The 20547-nt window shown below is 35.6% G+C and overlaps 1 protein-coding gene across 17 annotated transcripts in view; it reads right to left on the bottom strand.

Annotated features, from left to right (window-relative positions):
• LOC144966080 (uncharacterized) overlaps nt 1-19952 on the bottom strand; it is a 52690-nt gene extending 32738 nt beyond the window's left edge. For 2 of the 17 annotated variants that reach the window (XR_013644155.1, XM_078902126.1), the window contains exons 1-6: nt 11316-11453; nt 7888-9396; nt 4738-4833; nt 4146-4267; nt 1636-1862; nt 286-466 (exon numbers count right to left, since the gene is read on the bottom strand). Coding sequence is in view for 15 of the 17 variants with exons in the window: in XM_078902126.1 (XP_078758252.1) it covers nt 286-466; nt 1636-1862; nt 4146-4267; nt 4738-4833; nt 7888-9364 (2103 nt within the window). In the remaining 2 variants the exon portion in view is untranslated. Of the gene's footprint in view, nt 1-285; nt 467-1635; nt 1863-4145; nt 4268-4737; nt 4834-7887; nt 9397-10759; nt 10878-10940; nt 11559-11633; nt 11702-12385; nt 12727-19478 lie in introns of those variants that run through there. The other 15 variants (XR_013644154.1, XM_078902136.1, XM_078902130.1 and 12 more) reach the window with 15 other exon arrangements.
• Nucleotides 19953-20547: the final 595 nt, after the last annotated feature.

The following is a 20547-nucleotide window of genomic DNA, read 5'->3' as shown; positions in this document are numbered from 1 at the left end:
CTAAAAGTAAAAGCTTGAAACAGACTTCCGGGCTTACGATGAATATTCGATTTCATGATATGGGACTAAAACAATAGGAGCGAGTTCACTATAGAATAATAGAGCAAGCTTAAGATAACAGCGATACGAGCATCCGGGCTATTAAACTAAAGAAAACTGAAGTGACTCCGAACACTAAAAAATGGTACAATCTTGGGGGAAATGCATACAAGCGTACAATCGCTGAAAATGCGTACAATTCCGCATTTTTTGCGGTAGGTTGGCAGCTCTGCTAGTGAAACGAACCTGTATCAGCCTATTAAATGCCTTCTCTTTGGCTTCATAGGCTTCCCTCAGTTTCTTGAGTTCTGCCTCTGTCTGCGTGGATCTGTCAATTAAACTGGAAATGAATTGTTCCAGCCTTGACCTTGCCTCCAGCTCTTTCTTTGCTGTGTCCCCCATGAAGATATTCATCTGGTCCATCGACCTGGAACAGTGGTATGATTGGAAACAACACTTATCTAGGCTATTCACAAGGGAGTTGTAAATGCAATAATAATATAACTCTCACAATACATAGACAGGTCTGTTGTTATCATCAGATAGATATTGAGAAGCTATGTGATTAAAATGAAATTTAGCCAAAGTCTCACCATTGAATGGGTTGACTCCATATTCCTTTTATGAAAGTTGAACAAGAACATAGTTAAAGGAGTTATCTTGTAACTTTAAACAACCGTGATATATTTTGACACAGCCACCATTTGATGTGCTTGGTAAAGTCAGTTGTTCAATTTTATTTAGAGAGTTGGTTTTCACTGGTTCTGATAGGTGGTTTTATGTAGTTTTTATTCTTTGAGAAATTTTCCTTTTTTCTTAACTTCAATTACAAAAAAAATCTAAAAATAAATTCAGTGACATTATGTCTATCGATAAAGAATCGATCTTTTTTTCTCAATCTTTATTTAAAAGTTGGATGTTAAGAATCTCTTTCACCAATCACAAGTACCTCAGAATTCTTATTGAATGCAAGTCTTTCATAAGTGTTAAGAAAAAAAAATATTTTGCAGGAGAAGCTGTCTTAGTTTCCATAAATCATTTCACACAGATACAGATACAGATACACACATGTTGCCTTTACCATGAGCCATTTCAACAGATTTTGGTAAATTAGAGAGATGACATTCTGACTTAAAATGTGTAAACAAAAATTGTGTTTAAAGTAAAGAAACTCTGAAAAACACTGATGCCTTACACCTGAGTTGGGTTCAAAATTCCCTTTTTCTTTAGCCTCTCTTTGCTTTTTACAAATGTAAGCATTTAACAACTGAAGGGCTAGATTTTATTTGGCCACTAATTCCGATAAATATTAACATTTTAAAACCACGTTGAAAAAAAAAAAATTAACAAAATATTGAAAATATCGTGTAAAATAAATTGGTAAACCTTACTTCCTGGCACTATTAAAAAAATTCACAAAAGATTGAAAATATCGTGTAAAATAAATTGGTAAACCTTACTTTCTGGCATTATTAAAAAATAAACAAAAGATTGAAAATATCGTGTAAAATAAATTGGTAAACCTTACTTTCTGGCATTATTAAAAAATAAACAAAAGATTGAAAATATCGTGTAAAATAAATCGGTAAACCTTACTTTCTGGCACTATGAAGTCGCTCCTCCTTTTTCTTGATCTGTTCCTTCATGCTGACCTGCCAGGCCTCCTGTTCGGCCAGCTGTTCCTCCATGTCTCTCATCTTGCCAACCATGTGCACGTCTTCCTTCTCTTTCATCGCCAACTCATTCTTCATAGCCCTCAGTTTTTCTTGCAGTTTTTCCTTCTCCACTTGACGTTTGTCAAGCGATTCCCTCATGATCTTTAACTGAAATTAAAAAGGTTCACTAAGTCTTGTCCACACTTTTCATCAACATAATTTACCATTATTTGTGACCTATCCCCTTGGTCCTGTATCATAAAATAAAAAAAAATTATAAATAAAATAAAATTCCCTGTCTCTAGGGTCTATCCAAGGGAAGACTGGAATAACCCAAGCGTCAGCCGCAGAGCAGTGCCGCAAATTGAGCTAGGGCGAGGTGACTTGCTCAAGGTCACACAGCGCAGTGGCGGGTGAATGAACTCGGTACCTTTCGGGTAGGAAGCAAAGACCGTACAACTGAGCCATGCTGCCGCTACGAGAGGATGACTTGTAAAAACCTGCAAAGTCACACCCAGATAAAAAATGAGTTCACACTCTCAAGCAACTGTAAGATAATGAGAAAGTGAAGCCCATGTTCTTTATGGATTTTTTAGCAGCATTTTACCACCGACAATTTTGCAAGCTTACTGTCCTATGGAGAATTTTTAATTCAGAAAAGTGAGTGGAGCAGGGACTATGTTCATAATAACAAAAAATGAAGTGAGTAGGAAAGTGCCAGAACACAACAGAGAATAAAAACGTTGCGGTGACGATAGGGGCTCGAACCCGTGAACTTACTGACCCGGGGTCGTGGATAGCTCATACGGTAGAGTCACAATCTCTCCGGCCAGGCGGAGGTTTCGTACCAGGAAGGTCGATGGTTCGAGCCCCCATCGCTGCCGCGAAGCTTTTATTCTCTGTTGTCTTTTGGCACTTTCCTACTTACTTCCTTTCTTGTCCTATAGAGAAAAACATTTGGACTCAAGTCTATGTAATATGTTTATTGACAATTAAGATATAATGAAGAGACTTCCAACTTTGAATCAATAAAACAGTGAATCTATAGGACAGCTTAGAATTACCAGCAATAACTAAGGTATTTGTTCTATGAGGCAAACCCAAGACGAGTACTTCCCACTTTAAGTCACTAAATAAATGACAAAAAAGTGGAATTTTCTCTGAGTGATGAAAAAGCGAATTAGCAGGATGTGAAAGTCGACCACTCATATATAATATGTCACCCTTAGCCTCGAAATAGCTTTATGTCAGGACTGTCTACAGGGTGACAATTAAATGTTACCGAGAAACATGCGCCTTGCTTGGGGCAGCATGGCTCAGTAGTACGGTCTTTGTTTTGTACCTGAAAGGTACCCGTTTTGTGCGGTCTGGAGCAAGTCACTTTACCTTAGCTCATTTTGCATCGTTGCACTGCGACTGATACCTGGATTATTCCAGTCTTCCCTTGGAAAGGACCCTTGAGACAAATTCCCCTTATTGGATGAATAAAGGAATATTATTATACTTATTGCTTTACAAAAAGAAACAAATATAAATCCTTAAGGAATCAAAAAGTAAATTGTCGTATCTGTAACCATTTATGCCCCATTAACCTCAAAATGGTATTATGTCAGGGTGACCTAGATCTCCAAAATAGATGTTTTAAGTTTAAATAACCAGAAATAAGACATTTTAGTTTATGTCACTTAAAAAAAATATATTCACGTTCATCAATCAAACATGTATAACGTAAAACACGACACATATTTTTGCATATAAATTGAATGTTTAGCATCTATACCATCCCACCATAATAAGGGATCGGGGAAGTGGGTCAGATATAAAAACCAGATACGAAAAGTGAATTTTAAGTTAAGATTATCCGAAATTATTATTATTATTATTATTATTATTATTAATATTATTATTATTATTATTATAATTATTATTATTATTATTTTATTATTATTATTATTATTATTATTATTATTATTATTATTATTATTATTATTATTATTATTATTATTATTATTATTATTATTATTATTTTATTTTATTATTATTATTATTATTATTATTATTATTATTATTTTATTATTATTATTATTATTATTATTATATTATTATTATTATTTTTATTATTATTATTATTATTATTATTATTATTATTATTATTATTATTATTATTATTATTTATTATTATTATTATTATTATTATTATTATTATTATTATTATTATTATTATTATTATTATTATTATTATTATTATTATTATTATTATTATCATTATCATTATTATTGTTATTATTTTCTATTATTATTATTATTATTTTTATTCTTATCATCATCATTATCATCATCACCATTGTATTATCATTTTTTATTATCAAATGAGAAAGGAGAAAGGAAAATAGAGGAGTTCAAATTGATGACACTATTTTCCAAACTGGAATACCAAGAAGAGTAACTGACCTGAAGAGCATTTTCCTGCACTAATACCTGGTAACTGGCTTCCTTCTCTACAGCCACTTTGAGGTATTCCTCTCTTTCTTTGGTCAGTCTGGCCTGCATGTCTTTGGCCTGATCCAGTTGCGCTGAGAAACAGATTTCAATGACAAATTGGTTAGAATAGCTATTACTATTACATTTAGTATTTTCAAAACTTTATTCTTTTTTTTTTTCTTTTTTTAAAAATAATTTTATACACGATTGTAAACTTCATTTTATCCTAAATAAATTTGTTAAGCTTCTCATTCACCATTTATCAAGATGTAGATTTATGTATAAAGATGGTGTTGCCCTTCAAAGAGTAAGTTCTAATGTTGGGACATGAAAGGTAAAAATCATAGTTTTATTTTCTATATATGTAATATGTATAAAATAATTCCAAAAAAAATCCAAAAAACAATAGTTTGTTAACAAACTGTATGGAAAACCATGTTGAAAATGATAAAGAAGCACCCAAAAAAAAAAAAAAAAAACAAACTCTGATTGAATCATGCAAAGCACATGTCACTAGGGAATAAATTTTAGATATTTTGTGTTCATTTCACGCCGTTCATACCGGAAACAGAGGAAAGCTGTGAGTCTCTTTCCTCAAGGACGTGCTTGAGACGGGACAGACTGAGATCTGCTTGGAAATATAAAGTGTTGGTCTCACCTGAAAAAAGGCATTTAGGGCTTTACAACTTGGTCGACATTTCAAATATTTGGTATGGACATCAATCATTCTAAAAGTATTAAAATTAGTAGTCTGAACGTAGCAGTCCTTGTGAGCAATAGGATGGAGTTGAAGATAATTCCAGGTACTGTAGTATTAACAGAACAGCAACATTCGCTTGCTATCTTTAGGATAGGATGCTAATTTATTACAATGCATCTTCCACCAAATCTGCAAAACCCAGCTACCCAATTATTGCTGGGTCAGAATAATACTTCAACTGAAAATCGGACCTGTACCTATATTCGCGAGGTCAGGGGTCAGGACTCTGCCTACTGAGACCTGTGAGGAGGTCTGAGGTCATGTTGTCATTATCTACATCACACACGCTAAACATGCAATCTTATTGAAACCAAAATAAAAACCCAAACAAATAAACAAAAAAGAAAAAGAACAACAAAAATTGTTTATCTCCGCCCCTCCCCCCCCCCCCCCCCCCCCCCCTCCTCTAATCTTTCCGCTGTACCATATCACATTTCAATGGTGCAATAGATTTAAAGAGATAATATTAGGTCCAATGTATATTTGCACTACATATACATCTGCCCTTTGAATTTTTTTTTAAAAAAGAAGAAAATTCTAACTAAAACGTTAGAAAATTATTCAGAAGCACAATATCATTAACATGAATCCCCACAACGTCAGATGCAAATTACACATTACAGAAACAAAAAACAGCAGCACACACATGTATAAATGTGACACTCTGTGTCATTCTGGTATTGTGTAGAAATGAATATGGTGTAAAAATAGTGGGTGTCAATCTACAATCATCTGGATTACTACATTTAAGTCTTTTTGTTTTCTTATTTTCACTCCTCCTCTTTCCCTCTTAATCTGTAACTTTGACATTATGAATATTCCACAGATTTGTGTTTAGTTCTTTCAATGGATATGTGAGACTTCCAGAGCCTCAATGTTGACAGTATGCATCCACTCGGGAGTGGAGAACTATCAACTTTGATGGCTTCCTCTATTGTGTTGAGAGGTCATTTCATAAAATGGCTAAATAGGTGTGTATCAAAGTGTACTTATTTGCAGGTTTGATAACCCAAATTGTTATGGCCTCATTGTAGTAATGGAAATAGGTACTCTCAAATTTCAGCTTTTTTTTTTTTATAAACGCTTTGAGCATGTTTAGTGGATATTGCGGATAAAAAAAACCCACTCAAGTTTTACTCTCAAACCAACACAACATATTGTCCATTACATCAATGTTAACCCTCTTCTTACCAACCATAGAAAATAGTCACATTCGTTACGATACAACCAACCTTTTTCAAACTTCTCTTATACATCATAAAATTCAAAGAAAACAAACAGTATATTGTAGAGCATGTTTTGTATACAGAAATTATGTATCGCAAGAACTTACTGCTAATGTGCTTGAGTTTGAGTGATAATAAATCTATTTTTGTGTTAGTTGGGTGTGAAGTTTTGGGGAAAATCCTGAAAATGGCTGGTATGGAGAGGGTTAAATCAATCCCATAGCCTAAATATATGCGCTGCATTTAGTTTGAACTCCTAATATGTGCACTTTAGTATGATGACACAGAGCCAGACAATACAGTGTCATGAATAGATTTTTACATCTCATTCACGATGAGAAATAAAATAAATAAATAATATGCACGAGGCATGTATCTCCACCGAAGTGGGTAGAACACGATTTACTAAGTACACATACCTAGATTTTGGTTGTCAGTAACACGAAACGTTTAATAGAAGTTCAAAATAGTCAAAGAGAGTGAGTAAGCAGTGACTGTTGCTTATATACTCTGACAAACAGAATATGACGTCACAATCACAAACGGAATATCATGACAACAACTCACAACAGCCTCGATCGAGATAGTACACACCAACACACAAACACACCACATAAAAAGGAATATCATTCCCTACAACAGAAAGAAATGTGCATGGATGTTTGTTTGTTTTGTTTTTTTCATGTATTATTATTTCTGCTCTGTCTGGCCCAGTTTCATCCATCCTTTTTCATGTTTTGATCTTACACCAGTGCCCGTTCCCTAATCATTTGTCAGTCTGACATAGCACCATTCTGGAATGGTTGGTCTAAAGTCTGCGTCTGTGTCTGCCTTGAGTTAACCATTGCTGGACTCCCTTGATTAACAATGTTAAATAAGACTATTGTATCATTGCTTTCCTGGTTTGGAGAACAAAACAAAAACAAACAAAAAAACCCAAAAGAGAGTAGAATGCATGCAGAAAATTAACAATGAAAAGTTATACGGCTCAGTGCTAGAAAGAAAAAAAAAAACAACAAAACCCAGAGGTAGTGATAGCAAAATAGTGTGCAGAGATGTACCCTTTTCCAGACCACGAGACCTCGGAAACAGTTTTTGAGCAAGACAAGCGACATTGTATGTAGCATATTAAAGACTCAACAAGGAGAAATGTTGCATAAGCTTTTCGTATTTATTTATGATCCAATCCTGAATAAACTAAAGATTTATGGTATGGGAAATGAAAAAAAAAATCAATATTTGGAAATAAAGAAAATGGATCAGCAGGAGTTGATTAATTCCTATTTATTGAAATCTATTGATTTTTGACCAAGCTAATTTATAGTATGTCATAACAGACACTCCTGCTGTGATGCTATATCACATACTGATCACGTCATAGGAGGGGAGATTTGTAGATTTGTTTAATGTTAAAGTGATACTGTTTGTGGGGAAAAAAATTATAGAAAAATAATTTTTAAAAGAATATAAATATTGAGAGAAAATTCTTATTTTCTTTACAGTGTGTGTCACCATTTTAATTGCAAAACGTTAGGAAAATAGCGTGAAATCAAATTTGTTATACAGTAATATTATGATGTTTGCTTATGTTAATAATGGTTATTCCTGTCCTAAAGGCAAACTGCATACTTATCTGAAGTATTTTGGCAACAAAGAATATAATTTTCTTGCCCTGATAGTTAAGTAAACATAAAGGATCTGTGAGAGAGAAAAAATGTTTACTAACCTAAAAGTTCAGACTGCTCTTGTTTAGATCTCTCTAGCTCCAGATTTAATTTACTGAGTTGTTTCCCTTGATTTGCCAGCTCTGCACGTAACTTTTCATTGTCATGAGCTGCAATTTCCAGCAACGCTTGCATTTCCAACAACAATGTCTGACGATCAGACTCCAGTTGCATAGACTTGGACCTCAAAGAGACCAGCTCTTTTTCCTTAGCCAGCATGTCTCTTTCAACGAGTCTGGCTTGATTGACTGGGAAAGAAACAGACTCTTTTTCCTGCAGATTATCCTCCCCTGATTCATCATCTTTAACAGGCTTTACATTCATTTCTCTTTCCGGTTTTTGTGTATTCTCTTTATCCTTCAACTTAACATCTTCATTTTTGTTCTTTCTTTCCTGTTCATTTTTCAAAACCGAAAGTTTTGCATTTTCTACTCTCTGTTTCAATGAAACCATTTCTTTCTGTTTATAGAATAATTCATCTTGCAAAATCTTCTCTGATTCTTGATTAGATTTCATTCGGATTATGTTTTTGACTTCCTCTTCAGTACTTTGGTTCTTCAAACGATTTACTTGAACAGTCAAATCTGCAAGCTTTTCGTCTTTTTCTGACAGTTTAAGAGCCAAATTGGCAATGATTTCTTGCTGTTTACACATTTTCTCTTGGGCTGAATTTTCCAAAAAAGAGTAAACTTCCTGGGAGGCCAAAAGAGAGTCCACTGCAGCCTGTTGATTGGCTCGTGTGACTACAACTTCCTGAGACAAAGATGTTAAAGTCTCTCTAACATGGTTATCCAGATCAGAACTCACTGATTCAGGTATTTGTACTGGAACGCTGGAAACTCTGGAATTCCTCATATTTTTAGTGGAAACATCAGTGGACGAAATGTTATGAACTTTATTATTTTGCCTTGATAAATTTCTTGCTACAGAAATATCAGGCCGAGTGGCGTCATTCAAGCTTTCGTCATCGTTGAAGCTATTATCCAAATATCCATTGGTGGGGAAGTGAGTATGTGTGTTGAGTTTGATCACTTTATCTCCCTTAGATTTATTGAGATGTTTGTGTTCAACCAGACTCGAATGCCCATATTGTCGAAATGAAGCTGGGTTTTGATTAGTGTGTCTATCCAAGTTGCTGATGGAACTTCTTGAGCTTTTCATTCCTCTGACATTTGGAATCCTACTCGGTGAGATGGAATTCATGCGCCTCTGTTTATTGTTGATCTCATTCCTTTTGTGCATAAGTAAATCATCCTCTATTCGAACAGCGTCTGCGTGATACATTTCCAAAATGGGAGTGGCAGATCTATTAGAGAATAATCCAGGAGGAAAATGGCCAGATTGTTTTTTGTTTTGGAAAGTTAAATCTGCGTGTTCAACCTGAAGATGGAGACGTAAATCCTTCAGAGATTCAAACTGAACTGAATCCCCACAATCAGGACATCGAAATGGGACATGAACAACAGCAGTTGATTCCATTTGACACAGACAAAGCTTGCTCAATCAAAACCCTGGAGGAAAAAAAAGAGAAAAGCAAAATACAGAGAGGTTTAAACAAAAAACAAAAAAAAAACTGAACAGATATTGACACATCTCTTTAACTCTCAATCTTATCAAAATTTGGATAGAACAATATGATAAATAAATAAGAATATATTTTTTTGTCCTGCTTTGTTATCTTGTGATATGACATTCGTCTTTGGACCAGTTGATCCCCAGTTCCAGTCATGCTCTGAGCAGCACAAAGTTTTTTACATGGAAAAGGTTCTTTAATCATATTCGCTCATCCCAATCAGGTGTAAAATGAGTACCTATTTGATATGTAACAGCATATCTGTCAAAAAAGATTAATCGTAATAGCGCCTAATCAGATGTCAGTTCTCATTCTATATATTATGTAGAATTAATGTTGGCTTGGGATAGTTTGGAAAGCCATTTGAGTACATTTAGTGAATATTGCGCCATATAAAAGATCAATTTCTCTTGTGTTTTTTTTTTTTGTTTTTTTTTTTTGTTTTTTTTTTTGCCTATACAGATGTTATGGCCCCTACAAAACTACATATTTGGTCATATCATCACAAGAAAAAAAAAGAGATAATAAAACAGCCAAAAGGTTCAGAAGAAGCCAACAGGAAATTAGAAAGAGGTAAGTCAAAGAGAACAAGTTCAACTGATATCAGAATTAGATCCAAGAGGAACACAGCCGTGTAGTTAATCTGCACCAATTTAAAAGTCCAACGCTGACATGACTACAGGATTTCTGCCAAAGGGACATACTCAAACATCACATTTGAAGCCTGCCTAAAAACCTAACAATGAAGCCATTATTATAATTTAAGTTAATTGTTAAACTGTGAAACATTTTTAATCCTTTGGAAATTATGAAATTAACATCCCACAATAGAGAGTTTAAATCACGTTTAAACTGCAATAAAGATTGTTAAAATACACAGAGCACATCCTTTTTAATAATACATAAAACACAGGAGCAATCGAATGTAGTAGCCTGCCAGGAACTGTCAGACGTTCAAATGTGATATCTTTTCAACAGTGGCAAAATTCCATTCTTGCACTGACAGAAAACTCGTCCCTCAAATATTGATTGATTAAATACATTATAATCTTGACAAAAAACTCTCAAACTGAGAATTAAAGGAAGTCCCGGGTTTGAGAGTTTTTTATATGATGAGAGGCCTTTTAATTGGCACTTGAAGCACGAGTTTCCTGACCAATTAAAAAAAATTGTTGGGCTTATAATTCAGTGTTCAGCAGAAATGTTATTGTGTTGGCCATTTTATTTTCAGAAGTAATTCTCGGATCACAACGAGTGAGGATTTAATAATATAACTGGTTTCTCCTTTATAAACAACATACCAAGTAACTACCACAAAAGAAAAACATAAATATCTTTTTTAGAACCTAAAACCAATTTTTTAAAAAGAGGCTAGGTCCAACTTAAATATTGGCTAGGCTATAGCAATTTCGATTTCTCCATTATTTTTATTATTTTTTTTTTTTTGGAACAAATCTAATCTATCTAGAATCACTATTTCACCGTATGTCACACGAAATTAAACTCGGCACCCTCCTCGTATTCAGTACAGAATTATTTTTTTTTCGAAATAAGTTTCTTTTTCTAAATGCTATCTATCTAGATAGATAGACGTCTATAAATAAATATCAGCACATATCATTATAATTTTAGGTCCATGTTCATGTTCTGAAAAGGGGAAAAGCGCATTATATTACTGCGTATTTGTCTAAATAATCGTACACTATCAAAGGCAACAAGTCAACGTCACACTTTCCATCTCACAAACTCACACGACAATCAAATAACAGTGACAGAATTTGATCGAAAAATAAGGGGAAGTGAACACGTATGATGAATCAAATAATCATTAGGTATCTATCTAAATTTATCCATTACATCGAATACTAATCTACAGGCAAATTCATTCTTAACCGTCCGAGTAGATAGTCAAGTTAAAGCTGATGAGTCAGGTGTGTTTACAAGCCAGTAAACCATTCACTCACTCTCTCCACTCTGCTCAACTTTAACTGCTGTGACGAGGCATGGCGGGTTTCATAACCATCGGGCGTAACGATGGATAACAGATGTAACATCTGTTGGCTCAAAGCCGCTCTATATCTGACATGACCGAGCCTGATTAAATATACATTTGAAGCTACTATGTTACCAGGGGGAGTGGGTGAGTATCCTACCAAAGGAAAAATCAATAACAACCATTCTTAATCAGTGACAGGTTAGTGAGCGGTGAGAGCAGCTGTCTGCTGTCTCGTCTAGCAGAAGACGGATAAAACAATATTAAGAGTAACTTCCCTTGAATATCATGCGCTCGTTTCAGCATTTATTCGAACTTCAAAAATCATCATCATCATCATTATCTTTTCAAAAAATTTCTCGCCCTTTGCAAGGTAACAGCGCTATCTTTATCGTATTGTTTCGTCCGCGAGTTGCTGTTTGCTTGGAACCCTTTGCACAACGCATTGAGCACTCACGTTTAGTGGGCATTGTGCTCTAATAATAATAATAATAATAATAATAATAATAATAATAATAATAATAATAATAATAATAATAATAATAATAATAATAATAATAATAATAATAATAAATAATAATAATAATAATAATAATAATAATAATAATAATAATAAATAATAATAATAATAATAATAATAATAATAATAATCATAATAATAATAATAATAATAATAATAATAATAATAATAATAATAATAATAATAATAATATTGAGCATAACCACGACTAGGCCATGTTCTATGCGCTTTACAGCTTCATGAATCACCATCTAAAATAACTAACATCTGATGTACTTTCAGTTATTACTCAAAAGAAGAAAACATTGATATCAAAATGATAAATGTGAAACACTGACAGATACTTAGGAATATGTTTGTGTAAAAAAAAAACAATAAAAAATGAAAATGTAATGTTTTAGGCAAGGAATTTACCCAATGGAAACCGCACGGTGCTCTTATTGGCTAACCAACCAGCGGCCTCGATGAGAAAAATATCCGCCATTTTGATGTTGGCTGGGAATCGCGTTACTATAGTAAACAAGCGCTGATCGGCCGTTCATGAAAACAAGTTGCTGCTGGCTCGTTTAACTCAAAATTATTCAAAACGATCTCTCTAAAATGATATAAATGTGACTTCTTAAGGTTTTCTTCGCGGTCAAAACCACACAACATTCTATTAATGATTACGTCCGAGGCAAAAAGGAATATTGACAGGTCGACCGAGAGTTGAACTCGTGAGACGACAAACATCAATGCGAAGTGTAGCGAGAGTCAAGCTATTGTTTGTCTTGTCCTATTCTATATAGAGAAAAGGATAAATAGTATAGCCTCGTGTGTGAGTGGTTGCGTGTCATAGTCTTGTTTTTAAATTGTTTCTGTTGTTTATGTGTGTAGTGATGACTCTCTCACACTCAATTTCAATGCCGAAAGAGGAATTCCCGCACACAAGAAAGGGGAATTGGGATGGTATTTGGCATACATATGGTATAGTATCTAGTTCTAAATAGATAACTGATTAGAATTATATTATGATATATAAACACAATGCCAAATACAATTCCGAAGTTTCCTTATTTCAAATGAAGTAAAGCTCCAAAACCTAATGGTAGTGATTGTAGTACTGAGTGTTAGTGAGGTGATGTGGTGTTGGTGGTGGTTGTAGTTGTAGTAGTAATAGTGATGATGATGTGGTGGTGGTGATGATTGTAGTTGTAGTAGTAGTGGTAGTGATGATGATGTGGTGGTGGTTGTAGTAGTAGTGGTAATGGTAATGATATGGTGGTGGTGGTGGTTGTAGTAGTAGTGGTCGTGATGATGATGTGGTGGTGGTGTTTGTAGTAGTAGTGGTAATGATGCGGCTATGTGGTCTAGTAGTATGACACTCACTTCCGGATCGGAAGGTCCTGGGTTCGAGCCTCGCGCTCGGCGCATAGTTGAGTCCTTGGAAAAGGCTCTTTACTCACATTCTCTCACCGTACTCAGGTGTAAAATGAGTACCTGGCCGTTAACAGAGTTGTCTTTGTCCGAAAAATTGTAATATCGCCTAACAGGCGTCATGTCCCGTCCTACATGTTAAATGTTGACCAGGGACCCCTTGTAAAGCGCTTTGAGCACATTTAGTAGATATTGCACTATATAAAGCTCAATTAAAAAAAAAATATTTCAATGATGATGATATGGTGGTGGTGGTTGCAGTAGTAGTAGTGGTAGTGATGATAATGTGATGGTGGTTGTAGTTGCAGTAGTAGTGATAGTGATGATGATGTGGTGGTGGTTGTAGTAGTAGTGGTAGTGATGATGATGTGGTTGTTGTGGTTGTAGTAGTAGTTGTAATGGTGATGATATGGTGGTAGTGGTGGTTGCAGTAGTAGTGGTAGTGATGACGATGGGGTTGTGGTGGTTGTAGTAGTAGTGGTAATGGTAATGATATGGTGGTAGTGGTGGTTGTAGTAGTAGTGGTAATGGTAATGATATGGTGGTGGTTGTAGTAGTAGTGGTCGTGATGACGATGTGGTTGTGGTGGTTGTAGTAGTAGTGGTAGTGATGCTATTGTGGTGGTGGTTGTAGTAGTTGAGGTAGTGATGTGGTGGTGGTTGTAGTAGTAGTGGTGGTGGTGGTTGTGGTAGTCGTGGTAATGATGATGATATGGTGGTGGTGGTTGCAGTAGTAGTGGTAGTGATGACGATGTGGTTGTGGTGATTGTAGTAGTGGTAGTGATGATGATGTGCTGGTGGTGGTGTAGTAGTAGTGGTAGTGATAATGATGTGGGGCTGGTGGTTGTAGTAGTAGTGTTAGTGATGATATTGTGGTGGTGGTTGTAGTAGTAAATGATGTGGTGGTTGGAAAACACATTACAGGTTATTATAATACATGATTACACACATTCTCTAACTTCATTTTTTGACAGCTTCGTTGTGCCATAAATATACGCAACAGTTCTGAAACATTTTATTGTGGATTTTTATATTGTTTGTTGTTTTTCTTGTGTCGTTATGTTGACATAGATACCGAATGAATGGTAATTACTACATTCTCAGCCAACAACAAAATGGCGCTGAATGCTTTCATTGGTGGACACTTTTTAGGCTTCGTACGTATTCTCATTCGTTTAATTCTATGGTTTTAGGTTTGATTTAAAATTATCTACACTAGACTATCTTATTTAAAAAGTCTGACACAAACAAAGAGCCTTTTTTTCCAAATAAAGGACACAACTATTTGCCACAGGCCAGATTATGCAGTGTCAACAAATCACAAGTCAACAAAGTCCCGTAAAGGGTTGTGGTAGGAGAGAGAGAGAGAGAGAGAGAGAGAGAGAGAGAGAGAGAGAGAGAGAGAGAGAGAGAGAGAGAGACAAATTCCGACTCATCATGAACAATAGACACTTAGATAACCACGCCTCTCGGACAGTCGTCATAATGTAAACAATGACAGTGATTGGTATACATCGCGAACTACACAGGTTTTACTATCGATGACTATAAACACCCACTGTTCTACCGCTTGATCAATAGAACCAACACAGAAAACTATAACATGTTAACTTAAACGTTCATAATCTGATCAAGAAAATCGTGTGATAACTATTCACCAATCGGTGGTATAAAAACAATAACAATGATCAGAGAGAGGTCGACATAATTCACATTGTTTATAAACAACCAACAAATGCTTGTCCGAGCACTTTTGAAGATGTGTCACAAATTCTATGTTTTGATTGGTAAAGGCGTTGGGTTAAACCCGGATGTCCCAGGTTGGAACCTGCCATCGACGTCTGCTTGTTTTATTTATTTTTTTTTTTTTTTTGTTTTTTTTTTTTGTGTTGTTGTTTTGCTGTTGTTGTTTCTTTTTTTTTTTTTAGAGGGGAGAGAGAGAGAGAGAGAGAGAGAGAGAGAGAGAGAGAGAGAGAGAGAACGACGGCACCCTCTCTCTCTCTCTCTCTCTCTCTCTCTCTCTCTCTGAACTCTTTAAAATTAGTGGAGCTCCACTGCATGGTTGCCAGATTATTTTCAGGCATTCTGCCAACTGGATTTTAAAAATCTGCCAAATACCACAAAAATCTGCCAAACCGAACTATTTATGGTACCCCCTTTGAAAACTCATCAGTTTTGTTAAACAAAAAAATCGCAAGGCCTATGTCATATTTTTTTTTTCATTTCCCAAGTTAAAAAAAATCACTATACATAAAAATTGCCATGGAAAACGTGGAGTAGACCTATACATGATATAAATAATATCGGAAAATAAAATCTGCCAAACTGCCAAACCGTTTTTTCTCTGTCAGACGACTTCAAATTTTACCAAAAAAGGACATTTGGCAGAAAATCTGCCAAATTGGCAACCCTGCTCCACTGATTGACGCCTCAGCTGTCTGGGTCTTTCATGAGTACTATGCATGGGCAAGAACTTTTTTAAATGTCACCAGATAATTACATTTTTAATATGTTATTCAATTACAAAGTAAAGAAAAAATTTGGTTCCTTGTAACCAAATAAATGGGGGGGGGGGGGGGAATAAAGAAATGAGCCAAATAAATGGGGGGAAATAAAGAAATGGTACACTATGCTCATAGATGTAGGTAAAACAGTGACATGAATATTATAAATAGACATGTACTATTCAGTTGTGAAAGACACGTCTCCTAGATTAGCTTCTGGTTATTCTAAACAGTTAATACTCTTCAACAGTCAAAACGTCACTTCCTTCCTAATAACGTATGGTAACTTAGTAACACTGGCTCTAAACTATCGGAACAATGGCGGACGCCCGTATGAAATATTTCTCCGGCGAGCATAAAAGCGTATCCAGAGGAGAAAAAAACAAAACATAAATTTGATCTTGTTTTGACTTTTACACATTTTGATCACAAGACATATGAAAAGTTCTAGCCAGCATGAAGAATAAAAAGTAATGGTTTTTATTGTTTAGAACCAAGATGGCCGCCATTGCCGGGCGGCGTGACATCAGACTATTGAATCCAATTTGGACTGCCCGAGAAAATCATAGCTTGTGAAATTGTTGTCATGGTAATATCAATATCGAATTTGATATCTAATACAGCATAATACTAATGACATCATCATTATCTCTCTTGCACACACACACACACACACACACACACAAACACACACACACACACACACGAACACACACATACTCCCAAAAACACCCTCACACACACAAACACCCACCCACACACACACACACACACACACACACACAAACACCCACCTATCCTCACACACGCACACTCACACATACTCACACACACAAACACACACTCGCACACACACACACACACACAAACAAACACACACACACAAACACTCACACACACACATTCACACACACACAAACACAAACACACTCACACACACTCACACACTCACACATACACATAGACACACATTCATACAATAAAGCAATAGGGTATACATTACAATAATTAATTTGCATGGCCTCTATCTCTATTCCAATATTATTATTGTCAGCTCCAGTGACATAGGACGAGTCATCACCACTGTAAACCATGGACACGTACTGGCGGGCCATTCAATTGTTTTGTTTTTAAGGGTTTTACGGCGCTTGCAACACATTAAGGTCATATCAGCGCCAGTAAAAATGAAGAAAATGGGATAGTAAAAAGTTTTAGAATTACAATTAAAGCATCCAAGAATAAGACAGACAAAGGGGAATTGGTTCAAATAGGGAATATATGTAGATTCCAAGAGCACACGATCAAAGTACTCAGTTTGAGATCACCTCAGTCTCATCCCGGCACAAGCACAGGTCCCTACTAAGAGGAATACACTCAAATGTTTACAAATCATATATAATACATAAACAAAACATAATACCGTGCATAACAGAGAGATGATTTACAAGGAAAAAAATATCATCTCCCAAAACAATAACTATGCATTTGACTGTTTCCTTCCCATCCAGGACTCCGGCCAGGGCCTGGACAAAACCAAGTAATCCCATTCCAAGACAAAACAGAAAGCATGTTGGAAAACAGATATAGGGGGATAGAAGACACAGTAAGTACCTCCCTGCCCACTATGGGAGGTCAGGAACCCCACCCAAGGGCCATTCAACCAAGTGCTCTATGATCATGAAGTTTGTTATGGCGCCTTCGCATTTACTACCCAAATTTTACAATTTTCACTCTCTCCTTACCGACCCATTTCACGATTTTCCACAAAACATCAGACCCATCTAACATTAAAAATTGATTTTTAAACCTTTTCCCAGAATTAATTTCTTATAACTGTAATTTTTTTAATCTTCAAATTTTATGATTACAAAAGAGAAAATAAATCGTAACAAGTTTGACGACTTTCCTGTAGTTGGTAAGGAATGGGTTAATTAACCATACATAATTAGCTTTATAATACTCTTCAACAGTCGTAACGTCACTTCCTTCCTAATGACGCATGGTAACTTAGTAACACTGACTCTAAACTATCGGAACAATGGCGGACGCCGTATGAAATATTTCCCCGGCGAGCATAAAATCGTATCCAGCTGGAAAAAAAACCCCCATAAATTTGATCATGATTTGAAAATTACACATTCTGATCACAAGGCATATGAAAAGTTCTAGCCAGCATGAAGAATAAAAAGTAATGATTTTCTTTGTTTAGAACCAAGATGGCCGCAGTTGCCGGGCGGCGTGACATCAGACTACTGAATCCAATTGTACATCCCTCAACAGGCCGCATGGAACCAAATTCCAATTCTATGCACTACCAGCAGACCTGTCTACAACGACTAAACATTCGTAGAATGACGAAATATATTTGGTTCCAATTTGGATTCAGTTGTCTGATGTCACGCCCCGGCAATGGGTGCCATCTTGGTTCTAAACAGAGAAAATCATTACTTTTTATTCTTCATGCTGGCTAGAACTTTTCATATGCCTTGTGATCAGAATGTGTAAAAGTCAAAACATGATCAAATTTATGTGTGTTTTTTTTCTCCTCTGAATACGCTTTTATGCTCGCCTGAGAAATATTTCATACGGCGTCCGCCATTGTTCCGATAGTTTAGAGCCAGTGTTACTAAGTTACCATGCGTCATTAGGAAGGACGTGACGTACTCCACTGTGCTAGGGGCCCGGATAGTTCAGTCGGTAGAGCATTCACTTCGCGCGCAAAGGGACCTGTATCTATCCCGGGTGGTCGATTTTTATTTTTTACTAACCCCCCCCCCCCCCCCCCCCCTTCTCTCCCTATCCACCCAGTGATTGAGTAACTAGGTCTGTTATATCTGGCGAAAAGTACTTTGCGATAGACTAGAGTCCGATCTTTAGGATAGTAAGCAATATTATTTTATGATCAATTATCAATTTAATTTTATAGAGACCGGGGCAAACTACAGCTCCTTGGCCGTATGGCTCTGCATGGCCACAATCGGCTTCAACAGTCGTGACGTCACTTCCATTGTTATGACGCATAGTAACTTAGTATCTGGTTCTAAGCTATAGGAACAATGGCGGACGCCCTTATGAAATACTTCTCCAACGAGCATAAAAGTATATCCAGATTAGAAAAACATTACAAATCTGATCATTTTTTTTACTTTTATACATTCTGATCACATGACACGTGAAAAAGTTCTAGCCAGCATGAAGAATAAAAAGTACCGATTTTCCGTGTTTAGAACCAAGCTGCGCGTTGCTGGGCAGACGTGACATCAGACTTTTGAATATCCTATTTACAATAATTCCATGTGCTCAGAGCTTACCATCTATGTGATAATGATGCCGTCGAGCAAAGTAAATATTATGTAACGCTCAGCTTTATTTACAAGCGGTGCTCCGGGCAACATTAATACAATATGCATTGGCCACAAAATCAACAGGTCTGTTCAATTTGGAGGAAAGTTCTTTTCGATAGACCAGTGTCCTATCCAAAGGGCTGCAAGTAATTGTTAGTTTTTAGCTACCAAATCCGTCTCTTTAAATCCTCTAAATGATTTAATTTTTCTGTATTATGTTATCTACAGTGTCCAAAGCATATACCAGCTACATGATAACGAATCCCTAGAGGCAAAACCCATCAAAATGGTGACACGTTGCTTTGTTTACAAAGGATATTCCAGTCAACACGATGCCTACGTCACAAAATCGATACACATCTACATGGCATAGTTATTAATAACGAAATAATAAGTACATTTTCATTTTGTATTTGAATGCTGTCACGAACTTGTCCTATTCTAGGAGACAGGCCTGCCAACTACAAATCGTAGAAAGAAGAAGAGAAGCATCAACACTTTTTAAATTTGAACTAAACTCGATAGAACAATATCCTCTCACTATGTTCAAAGTGCTTTTCAAGTGGTCTTTAGCCAACATCACCACATTATTTAGCAATGACTATCAATTTTTTTTCTATTTTTGTGGGAAAATACTAGATATCAACGTTTAAATCAAAGCCCTATCTATCTCCACTGAGTAAAAATCTATTTGTATTTCGAAAATCCATTAATATATAACAAAGTTATGCAGTTTCAAAGGTGTCATTTATCTGGATGACTCACAAAGAGAAAAAATATGGAAAATATGGGACGCTTTTTTCAGCGTTTTATTCTGGCGTGTGGCTGTATCTCGCTTAATACATGGAATATGATATTGAAACTTGGCAATTTTATGGCAAATTCTTCAAAAAATATAATGAAGACATCAGAAGAGTTCTAACTTGAATAGTTATAGAGCTGTATGGCTAGGGACAACCGTAATTTTGTTTTAAAATATACATAATATTGATCATTTGGGACAATTCTAATGTTGTGTTAACAACCGACACAAATGATGTGAAAAATGGCTGCTAAATTATTATAAATCAAAATAGTCCGTGAGACCGTGTCTTATGTTTATTTCTGGGAGAGAGAGAGAGAGAGAGAGAGAGAGAGAGAGAGAGAGAGAGAGAGAGAGAGAGAGAGAGAGAGTATGTTTATTTACTGTGAGGAAAAGAGAAATTGGACGAGTCTATTTCAAAGGGGTCAAAGATTGTTAAAAAGTCGAATTATCAATTGATTACTAAGACAAAATACAATAGCCGACAAGCTTAGCATCCCTATGACGTCAC

Source organism: Berghia stephanieae, chromosome 2 (assembly GCF_034508935.2).
Source record: "Berghia stephanieae isolate SIO BIC M18660-M18661 chromosome 2, UCSD_Bste_1.3, whole genome shotgun sequence".
Lineage (NCBI taxonomy): Eukaryota > Metazoa > Mollusca > Gastropoda > Nudibranchia > Aeolidiidae > Berghia > Berghia stephanieae.
This window is presented reverse-complemented; position numbering and strand designations above follow the sequence as displayed.